This window comes from Colobus angolensis, unplaced genomic scaffold (genome assembly GCF_000951035.1).
Source record: "Colobus angolensis palliatus isolate OR3802 unplaced genomic scaffold, Cang.pa_1.0 Scaffold900, whole genome shotgun sequence".
Classification (NCBI taxonomy): domain Eukaryota; kingdom Metazoa; phylum Chordata; class Mammalia; order Primates; family Cercopithecidae; genus Colobus; species Colobus angolensis.
In genome coordinates, this window is record NW_012122933.1 from 46165 (window position 1) to 57872 (window position 11708).

Below are 11708 nucleotides of genomic sequence, written 5' to 3' on the forward strand. Positions count from 1 at the left end.
CTATGTTGGATTGTGAAGGTCAATCCATCAGTGCATTCTTTTCCAGGAGAGTTTGAGTTGAAATCGGTCACCTTGACATTAGAGTCAGTGCTGGTGCAGCAGTCTCTGCAGTAGAAGCTGGACATCAAATAGTAGAAGTATTTCCATAGAGCCCAGGCAATACCTGTTTTAGCAAAAATGGCCAGTAGAGATACTTCTGATTCAGCACATTCAGACCAATAGAACTGGGATCGTATGAGGTCTTGTAAGAAAATGACATTTCAGGCCCCAAGTGGCTTCTAAGTCCAGCTCTTATGTTCTTTATTTAGCCACACATTGTTAAAATAGGTTCCTATCACCTGAGAAAAACTGAAAGTGATTCTTTTCTCTGCACCTTAAAAGAACCTATTTGATACACTTCTCAGGATGTAAACAATTGACACTGATAGTGAGACTGAAAGGATGCTCAGATTAACAGTAAGAAATTTTTAAGTGTTGGTTTTATTGGTAATAATAACGAAAAATAGTAGTGATAATAACAATGACAACAATGCTACCTACTTTATATTGAGTGCTTACTGTGTTCCAGTGGCATGATCTTAACCTAAATTGATCTTAACCTAAATTGGTCCTAGGAGGTTGTTTTAATGTTATCATTCTCATTTTACAACAAAGAATCTGAGGCTAAGAAAAGATAAGTTTCCCAAGGTCCTGTGGCTGGGAAATGACTTAGCCAAAAATGTGACACAAAACCTGAGCTCTTAACCACTTTGCTGAACTGCTTTTGTGGGATTTTTTAAAGATATAGAGTATTGAGAAGAGATCACGATTTCATTTTGAGAAACCAAGTAAAGTGCAATCTAAAGACACATAGAGGACTCCCAGTAGCAAATATGTGGTTTACCTTTCTACATATTTTCTGAAATATTTGCCCTTAGATACTAATCCTAAAGCATTTCAACATCTGGTTCAAACTATACATCTTGCTTTATCTATAAAGCTACAAAATATTATATAATTAGCACCAAGCAAACACGTGTTCCTCATTGTTTTATTCTATTTATATTGAAATAATTATTGAAAGAATATCAGTTTCTCTATTTTCCTTATTTACTTGTACTTCTTTAGTAGCAAATAAAGTGTTTTATTGTTAGTATAAAAAGCCATATTGAAAATTTGGGGAATTTTATTCTTCTATCTTGTTTTTGCAAGTCATCGGCTCTGATAAATTTTTAAAAAGTTATAACCCAGAGTTTTAATAAACTCCAACTCTAATAACCCCACAATTCAAAATGTCACCAATTATTATTTAAGAGAAATTGAAAAGGCTTTTAAAAATGGCTTGTCTCTATTCACCAATTCACCATCCTAGGTGATCCTTAACACTGTGGATGACCTCCTTTTCTAAAGAAAAATTTTCCTTTTAGATTTACTGAATGTTTTATTCTAATTTGTCTATCTCCTTGACTGCTTCTCTCTCTCTACTTGTACACAGTTGTCTTTCAAGGCAAGGTCATGTTTTTGATGTCTTATATTCCTCCAAGAGAATAAAAAGTGGTGGTTTCAATAATCACCTGTAGTCATAGAAGCCTGAGTCCTGGACTTGGATCTTCAATTCCAGACTTCTTGGAATTGAATCTCTCTCCAGGTACTCGATGTCTCCATACCTCAGTTTTCTTATACGCAAAAATTTGGTGTATTAGTCAGGGTTCTCTAGGGGGACAGGACTAATAGGATAGATGTATATATGAAAGGGAGTTTATTAAGGAATATTGACTCATATGATCACAAGGTGAAGTCCCACAAAAGGCTGTCTGTAAGCTGAGGGGCAAGGAAGGCAGACCGAGTCCCCAAACCTCCAAAGTAGGGAAGCCAACAGTGTAATCTTCAGTCTGTGGCCGAAGGCTCCTGACAAACCAATGGTGTAAGCCCAAGAGTCCAAAGGTTGAAGAACTTGGAGTCTGACGTCCAAGGGCAGGAGGCATCCAGCATGAGAAAGGTGGAGGTCAGAAGTCTCAGGCAGTCTAGTCTTTCCATGTTCCTCTGTCTATTTTTATCCTAGCTGCACTGGAAGCTGATTAGGTGGTGTCCACCCAGATTAAAGGTGGATCTGCCTCTCCTAGTCCACTGCCTCAAATGTTAATCTCCCTTGGCAACACCTTCACAGACACACACAGAAACAATAATTTGCATCCTTCGATACAATCAAGTTCACGCTCAATAATAACCATCACATTTAGGAAATCATACTGCCTTGCTCATAGGGACATGATAAGGATTAAAATGAGAAAATAGGCTTAAAACATCTGGCACATTATATATGAAGCACTTATTAACATGGGCTGTTTGCGTCAGCCCTGATCTCAACCACTCTTCGTGACCATTTTTCTTGTTCCTGTTCTTCTTGTTCAATTTAAGATTTTCTCCTGATTTCCAGAGAGAGAGAAATTAGTAGTTAAAAATAAAGACTTAGTGATTAAAAGTATCAGATTTTAAGAAGAGTATCATTTAAGAAACGAGAAGACAATGTAGGCCTGGAGGCAGGAATGTCTAATTGGTGGGTGCTGTGGTAATTCTGGCATGAAATGTGGATGGTCTGAGCTAAGGAAATGGTGGTAGGCATGATAGAGAGCTTTTGGAAACAGAGCACTTATAAGACTGACTGCATGTATAAGTAGCATGTTTCATAGTGATTGAAATACTGAATGAATTGTTTGGCAACTCATCAATACAGAGAATAGAGATTGGTGAATGGTAATGAGTGTTACAATAAAAGCAGTGATAAGTTCAGTTCTGGATATCCTGATGGCGAGCTGTCTTTAGGAAATTCAATTAGAGCTACAAAATGCATATATCTCATACATATATTGGTCTTAAACTCAAAAACAGATGTGTGATGTGTGGATACACATTTACTGGCTATTAGTCCATGAATATGCATAAGATCACTTAAGGAGAGTTTGGAGAGTAAGAAGAAAATTGAGCCCAGAAGAGAATGCTATGTGACACTAACTGTAAATGACACATGGAAGAACGACACACAGAAAGAAGAGTCTACAAAAGTAATTGAGAAAGAATGCTCAGAAATGTAAAAGAAAAATCTTGAGACACTAGTGTCATGGGAGCTAGGATGACTGCATTTTAAGAGTGAAAATGTGAAGCAATCTAACAGCAGTGTATACCATAAAGAGAAGACTCCAACTTGAATTTTTTTCCTGAGATTTAGCAAACTAAAGGACACTGGAAATTTCCTAAGAGCACGTTTCACCTGAATAGTTGAATTAGAAGCCATACTACCTGAGTTTTAAGACAGTGGGAACAGAATACGATTTGGAACACTGGTGTGAAGGAGAACAACGGTTTAGCTGTAATAGGTTGCCGGTATGTAAAGATTAAATAAAAATTGTTATGTGTGTTTATTTGTTTTCTGAGCTCACGGAAATGTAGAGATGTTTACTTTGGACAGGAAAGGAACAGAGTGGGAAATGTGGAGTCCCAGATAAGGTAGTGGATGACCTGTGAAGCAAAATCCACGACAGTGGAAGAGATGGGAAAGGATGCCTCCCCATTTTTCCCTGTGAAAGGCTGAACATTAGATTTGGGGAAAATGTGACACATCCCTGTAAATGAAAGATGGTAGAACATAAAGATCAATACAAGTCCAGATAGATGTACAGATTCAGCCTGGGAGAGAGAGAGAAGTGAAGACTTCCTTTCTGATTAGCCGCTGATATGACGACTACTATCCTCCTTCTGTTCCTTTATGGTCTTTTTCTTGTCTTGTTTTTCTCCTCCTTTTATTATTCTTTTAAACAACCCTAAAATATTTGGTATTGAAACACAGCTCATTTCCAAGAACATAAAATTATAATTGGATTTTGGATTTCCATGCGGCAAAATAAAATAATGTCATATTATTTTTGAGATATCAAGAGAGAAAATATTATAACGAATCAAAGACTGGGCTGAAGAAACCTTTGGCAGAAAGAAATTGAAAGCATATATTTCCTTGGATAAGTAATATTTTCTTCAATTATATCAAAGTCAAAAAATAAATAAAAAAGACAAAACCCAGTATCTATTGGCTCCATTTGGCCATAGCCAGGTTTATACCATGGTGCCTAACCCCTTTCACCTGGAATCTGACACCTGCACTCTTGATTGAAATGATTATCTATAACATCCTCATTCTTTATTTTTGGAGGTTATTATGAATATTCATTTCTTAGTAAAAACTTGCAACTATCATTTGTTTTGATAATTGAGCAACTATTTCAATCTTTTGTTAGAACTCTGCTGTTTTGAGGGTTTATTCTGAAAATAAAATGACCTGGAATGTTTTCATTTTAGTTTGGATAGGAAACAACAAAGTGAATACCATGGTAAATATGTTCATTGAAATTCTAAATTAGGTAATTTTCATCCCATGTGTTCTGAGGACAGTAAAAAAAGAAGTACTGAAGAAAAACAATTGTAAGACATTTTACACACCATTAGGAAATAAATAAATTACTTTAGGGCCCATGTAATACTCTTTTGGAATTTTGTTTTATCTGAATAAATTTCAGGCCAAGTCCCTTTAGTTAACTTCATTAATTCTGCATTAAAGAGAATTACACTGATAATTTTTACATTTGTGGTCTTTTCTTCTCTACTCTTTGTGAATCGTATTTTTAACTTTTGCTACTTCTACACTCTGAAAGTCCAGAAAGAACATAACTTTGCATGAAGGCAAACAAACTTTACGCATCTTCTGGGACACCTCTCCCAGAAGGGTGATTTAGTAAATTCATCCCTTGCACCAAATGTTAAACCTCTATTTAGGCAACTGTTAGAAGAACAAATAAAATGCATTTTATTATTCCATATAATGCTAGATTTTAACAAACTACATTATGTTTGTAAAACTAAAGACAGCTAATGTATGCATAAAATGTGTTAAATATTACCTAGGGCTACTAAAATGAGATGCTTAATGTTCTTCTGTAGATATCATGATTCATCAAATTATTTCGTTATTTCTGCTGTTGGAAACACATTAAATATGTATTCATAAAATTTTTTCAAAGATTTTTCAGGATTAAATAATCACTTCAAGCAAATCAGAATGAGATGTTTAGAGAGTACTACGAATTGAGTCAATATTCATTTCAACCACTTTTCTAATACAATTGTCTTTGACAAAAAATCTGCTAAACTAAAAAGAAATGAACAAATTATTAATGGATACATAGCTGAATACATATATACATAGATAATTACCATTTTCAGATTCCTTTGCAGATGGACTCCCACACAGCTGTGGTTCCTCTAAGTAGTTACAGCTACATCGAATCAGAGGAAGGAAGCGAGCAACGAGAGGAAGCAACTGTTTCAAGGGATGTTGGCTTCCTTAGAAGCAGGCAGCACAGGTTCAGTGGGTTGATGCCCTGTACTCAGGTCTAATGGAAGTGCTAGTATATAATTCTTAAAATTCTTAGTGCCTAGTACTATAAAAAATAGTGTTGGGGCTTTCATTTGAAGATAATTAAATATGACTGAGTTTTTTCTTCTGTTGTTGCTGTCTTTCTTGGAGATTCTTCCAGCGCTCTAAAACTAATAAATCTCTTCCTATTTAAGCAAAGCACACAGATTAGTAATGAAAGAGACACTGATTTAGGTTAAAAACTACACTTGTATAGAAAGAGTACCCCAATTTGGTACCTAGCGATATGGGGGTGGAGCAGAGGAAGGCCAGCTCCTAGAAGTAGAGGAAGAATTAAGTAGATGGGGAGAGAGAAAGAGCGGGAACCTGAGAGACAGACAGCCTGGGAAGAAGCTCTGGAGAATGAATGTAATAGCAACAGTCCCAGAAATATCAATGAATCTTTCCAAATCCTTTACATTAGTGGTGCTATTCATAGAAGTAGGCTCCCTTGAAATGCAGTACCCCATGCTATTAGATCTTCCTGTAGCAGCCACAGACACCAGCCAGATCACTTCTATTCTCCATTACCACTTATGATGATTAACACTGAGTGTCAGTTTGATTGGCTTGAAGGATGTGAAGTACTGTTCCTGGGTGTGTCTCTGAGGTTGTTGCCAAAGGAGATTAACATTTGAGTCAGTGGACTGGCTGTCCCCGGGCATACACCAGGCATCCCCAAGCACCCCTTCCCACCTCATGGCGCCCCTTGGCACAGTGGAGGGACCAAGCACAACTCAGCTGGGGGATGCACTCCTGCTGTGAGCCTCCATTGGAGAGGGCTCCAGGGCTGCAGGGCTCCAGGGCTCTGATTCACTAGGGCCACAACAGCTCCCTGGGTTTTCCAGTCCTGGGGGCCAACTAAACTGTCATCCCCTCAGAGAGGAGGGCCCAGGCACAGAGGACATGGCCACAGTGGCCTAGCTGGCCAGTAGGCAGGCTGGCCCTGTGAGATGGCTTCCCAGGTGCTACCCTGATTCCCTCCCCCAGCACGAGTCCCCTGAGGGCAGGGCTAAGCTCCCATCCTGGGCACTTCCCTCTGCCAGAGTCAAGTTCAGGGCTCCACATTTAGGGTGAAATGGGAAAATCTTATTGAAACCTGGCCAGCCATGACTAAGGACCATTTTTCCTTCTCAAACTAGGGTTCTGGATAAAAGAGCTCTTGGCTGCTATCAGAACCAAAAAAGAGCAACTAAGACCAACTTCTGGTGAAGGGCACACTGAGAAAGCAAATCACACATAAATGCAAACCCTCCTGTAGGCTCCCTCACACTGCTGGGCAGACTCTGGAGACCTGAACAGGGTGGTGGCTGCCGGGAGCCCCCTGCTCTCATTTCTGAGGGTGTAACCAGGCAGGACCTGGGACAGAAGGGGTGGCCCAGGGATGCCACAGTGCGTCCACAGAGGGCCAGGACCAAGCCACAAGCCTGCCTTACGGTCCAGCTGCCATGGCCCTGAGGGACCCTAAGAGGACCCAGAGCCCACTCACACCTACTCCTCAGCTGGTGACAGAGCCAGGGTCCCACCTTCCCAATGGAGGCAAGTGTGGAGGGTGGAGCAGATGTGATTGATACCTGCACCGAGGCCACAGACACTCCCCCCTCTCAACCCGCAGCCCAGTGTTCATTCTAAAACAAGGCACAGTCCAATCAGAAGGAAAGGCCCAGCCTGTTCAATCTGCTCCTGCATTATACAGCTGAGGAAACTGAGGCCCAGGAGGTTGAATCCCAAGGGAATTTGCTCAGGCCAGAGGAAGGCGGCTCTCACACCCAGACAGTCAACCCTGACCCAGGTCTGGCTGCCCCCACAGCCAAGAGCCTCAGGCTTGGATGCCCACCCTGGAGTGACAGGTACATCTGAATGCTTCCAGCAGGTGCTCCCCCATGTATCAGAAGACAGTTTAGAAGTCAGGAAACTGAGTCAGGCTGCATAGTTTCAACCTTCTTTCCACTTCATATGCTCTGGAAGCCACCAAAGAGCCATTCTCAGTGCACTGACCATCAAGCAGGTGATGGCGGGGGTGGGTCCAGGCTCCAGACACACCAGTTCAGTCTTCCCCACTGGGCCCTGCATAGCTGATGTGGACCAGAGACAATTGCCCCGGGTGGCTGCAGGCCTCGGTGCCCATGAGAGCTCTGTTGGTGCCTAAGAAGAAAAGGGAGCAGCCTTTTAAGCAACCCCAACCTCACCAAGGGCGACTATGATCGTCCAGCAGCCAGGTCCCTAGAGGGGCTGGCCTGCACCATACCAGAGCCCACCTTCTCCTTCCCTCCATGTCAAGAAGAGGCCCACCAAGGCTGACGGTCCAGGTCACCCACAGGCATGACCATCAGCCAGTGCTTGGCCCAAGGTGTCGGGCACCAACCCCGCTAGAAGGAGGACGCAGCCCTGTGGAGCCTGAGGGCAGACAGTGCGGCAGGCACTACCTCCTCTGCATCTCCACACTGAGGCTGTGGAGGAAATGTCCTGCGAGGGCCAGGCAGTCCACAGGGGTGAGTGTGGTGTACATCCAGCCTGAGAGAGAGACAGGAGTGGCTGGCACCCGACCTATCGCCCATGAATGGGCTTCTCATGGCTCCAGATCAGGGAGTGGCGGAGACCAGCACAGGCCTTCCCTGGCCCAGCACAGGCTCCAGCTCCTGCCTGCCCATGCCTTGGTGCCCTGTCCACCTCTGCAGCTTCAGTAGCAGCCTGGGGCCTCCCTGGGAGCAGCTCTCTGGCCCTGGCACCACCCCAGCCCCCATAGAAGGGGACCGGGGGAGAGGTTGCATCCGAGGCAGTACAGACTACTCAGTCCAGCCCTGAACCAGACAGGGAAATGGAGGCCCAGAGCTCAGGAGACTCGCTCAGGCCACATGAGGGCAGTCCTCAGAGAGAGGAAGCCCCAGCCTGTGTCCAGCTACCGGGCCTCCCAACCACACTCATGGTCAGAAGACAAGGCCAGGGCAGCTGCATCGCCCCCAGAGCTTGGACTGGACCCCAGGTTATCCTCAGAGATGGAGCCTGGGCCAGATCCTGGGAAATCTGCAGCTCTTTCCTAAATAGCTGTAACTGTGAGGAAGCTGACAGAGGGAGGAGGGACCCAGAGATTACAGAAGATTCCGAGGCTTATAAATCATTAAAATGTGAGGGCCTCAGTGTGATATTTAAAACAGAAAGAAACAGAAAACAAAAAACAAAACACCTTATAAAACAATTCAAAAATCTGAACACAAGTTAGCTATTCGATGATACTAGGGACTTGCTGTTAATTGTTCATTGTTCGAGGTGTGAGAACAGTATCGCAGCTACGTTACTTTAGAAGGAACGGAAGCCCTTCAGAAAGAGTGGAATATTTAATGAAACAGCGGGATGTCTGGGATTTGTTCTAACGTCATCTAGGGGCACACAGCGGCTCACAACGGGCTTTCTCCTTCAGTACAGACTCAAAATGTCCCCTAATATTGCCTTAATTAGCAGCTAGCGCCCTCCTCCCTCACTGGCTCTGATGCCATAGCTGCTGTCCCCACACAAGGCTCTCTGAGCTGGGTCTCCAGCCGTGGGCTCAGTCACAGTGAGCCCAGCCAGGCTGTGAAGGGGGCTGCCTTGCTGTGCAGCTGCAAGGTGGCCTCGGTGGTAAGGAGTGCCCATGCTGACCAGACAACACAAGCCCCATTGCTGGCCCCTCTGCAGGGACTGGGCTGGGCTGGCATTAAGATCTGGACAAGGGAGCAGGCATGCCAGGGATGCCAAGAGACCCCATGGTGGGGACACAACATGAGGGACAGGGCAGTCACCTTGATAAGGGCCGGAAAGCCCTAGAACAGGATCCCCAAAGCTGCCTGCACTCACCTGAGGGGATAAAGAGGGCCTGGCCCTGCTTGATGGTGCACTTGTAGCATTCGTGGACCTGGTCGGCAAAGAACATCTTAGCTGTGGTTAAAGGCAGACACCAGAGCTCATCCAGGGAGATGTTGGCCGAGGTCAGCCTGATGAGATAGAAGGTCTTCTGCCCCTGTCAAGAGAGCCTCTTGGCAGAGCTGCCCATGCCAGGACATGGGGGTGGAGGGTGCAAGTGTTAGGTCTTAATGTGAGAAGTATCCCGTCCAGTTCCACAAATCCTGCCTGCAACACTGAGGGCACAGGTGCTTTCCAATCCAGAAGTGTGCATGCTAGGAAGGTTCTGGGTATCTGGGCCCCCAGCACAGTCAAGAGCTAAAGCCTATAATCCCACATTACAAAGTTTTGAGGCACTACAAATTGTGTGGGTGCCCAGGTTGCAAATAAAGCTGTAACTGGCTGTCAAAAGCATTCCAGGTAGCTCCACTCTTGAGAGCCACTTGAATCCCAGACTGGATGAAATGACACCACTGTGTCCCAGGCGTCTTATGTCAGGCCCTGGGAGGGGCTCTTCACTGGGAGCAGTGAGACCCATCCTACTGCAGAGAAGACAAGGCAAGCTCCGAGGATGCCCCAGTGACTTGAGACGTAAACAAACAGTGACAGAAACAAAGGAAACCCTAAGTTGTGGGCTCCCCCAGCTGCTCACCGAGCTTCTCTAGATCTGCTGGAGCTGGAGCTGGGGGCAGGTGAAAGTGCTGATCCCACCTCTGGGAGGCCTTGAGATGTGGTTTCCCCATTTTGCCCGGAGTGGTCTTGAACTTCTGGCTTCAAGTGATCTATATATTTTTGATAGATACCCTTTATTGGTTTAAGCATATGTTGGCTTCCCAAAGTGCTGGCATTACAGGTGTCAGCGAATGCACCCAGCCTCAGTGGCTGGATTTCTTACATTATTGTTACAAGGTACAGGTTTTCATAATATTGAAAACAATAAAATGTAAAAACTAAAATACTCCCCCATTTCTTTGGTTCTTTTAAAAATATTTTCTTGTAGCAACCCAGAAAGCGCTATGGCTGCCGCCGGCCGGGGAAAAGGGTATTGGACACTGACGGCGGCAGCCCTTGCCAAGTCACCGTCACTTTCGCCACAGCTAGCAGCTCCCATCCGAGGGAGGCCTAAGAAGTGTCTGGTCTATCCGCCTGCCCCGAAGAACTCCCGCCTGTCTCGTTCCGTTCTGCGTTGGCTTCAGGGTCTGGATCTCAGCTTCTTCCCCAGGAACATCAACAGGTGCTTGAAAATATTCAATATATATTTCCCCTGGGAACTTGAATTAGCATCCTTTGAAAATGGGACCTCTTTAAAAGTCAAGTTGGATAACTGGGCACAGTTGGAGAAGTTCCTGGCAAGAAAAAAATTTAAATTACCTAAAGAACTAATCCATGGAACAATTCATTGTAAAGCTGGAGTGCCTGAAATATTGATAGAAGAGGTTTACACTTTATTAACACATCGAGAAATTAAAAGTATCCAGGATGACTTTGTGAATTTCACGGACTATAGTTACCAGATGCATTTACCCCTGGTTTCCAGGTCTACAGCTTCAAAGTCTATTAAAGATAACATTAGGTTATCAGAATTACTAAGCAATCCCAACATGCTGAACAATGAACTGAAAGCAGAGTTCCTCATCCTTTTACATATGTTGCAAAGAAAATTAGGCAGAAAATTGAATCCAGAATGGTTTGATGTGAAACCAACAGTGGGAGAAGTTACTCTCAATCACCTTCCTGCTCAAGCCTCTAGACACAGATATAATTCCAAAGTTACAAGAGGAAGAGTTGCCCCTGTTTTACTCTTGCTCTCTTTGGAAAAAGAGATGGTTTTATGGAAGCCTTCGCTGGACAAGGTAGATCAGGATGGGAAGCAAATATAGGTAATGGTGGCAATTCACATAGAGAAATACATGTGAAGCAAGCTGGACAACATTCTCATTACTCTGTTATGAAACCTATCAGAAACATGGAAAAGAAACCTTGAAAAGCACCTGTCAAATGGCTTTGAAGAAATGATGCCATCATCTCTCGCCATAATAAAGAAACAGAATCACCCAGTATTGAATGTATTTCAATAATAAATAGAGTGGTGTCTTTTCCACTGAACTGTATGTATTTAAAGTGTGGAAGACAATGTTTTAATATAGAGAGTGAAATGGTGTTTGGGGTCTTACATGTGAAGTAATCATACTTCTGTGTGGCTATTTTCTTATTTTTTCCAAAGGTAGAAAATACTTTGATATTCTCACAGGGAAACCACCTAAGATACATTTCAAATTTTGCATGAATGTGAGAAATCTTCAGTTACAAGAGGGGGAACGGATGGTTTGGGGTGGAACAAACATCATACAGGCTGAGTCAAGGCCGTTTCAGAAACTGTGATGTCCTT

At 43.6% G+C, this 11708-nt stretch overlaps 1 protein-coding gene across 1 annotated transcript; it reads left to right on the plus strand.

Annotated features, from left to right (window-relative positions):
- The first annotated feature begins 10321 nt into the window (after window positions 1-10321).
- LOC105504290 (spermatogenesis-associated protein 4) lies at window positions 10322-11413 on the plus strand. The gene is made up of 2 exons (XM_011931681.1): window positions 10322-11119; window positions 11191-11413. The coding sequence occupies exons 1-2, from the start codon at window positions 10336-10338 to the stop codon at window positions 11301-11303; spliced, it is 897 nt and encodes a 298-aa protein (XP_011787071.1). The 5' UTR covers window positions 10322-10335; the 3' UTR covers window positions 11304-11413.
- The last annotated feature ends 295 nt before the right edge of the window (window positions 11414-11708 follow it).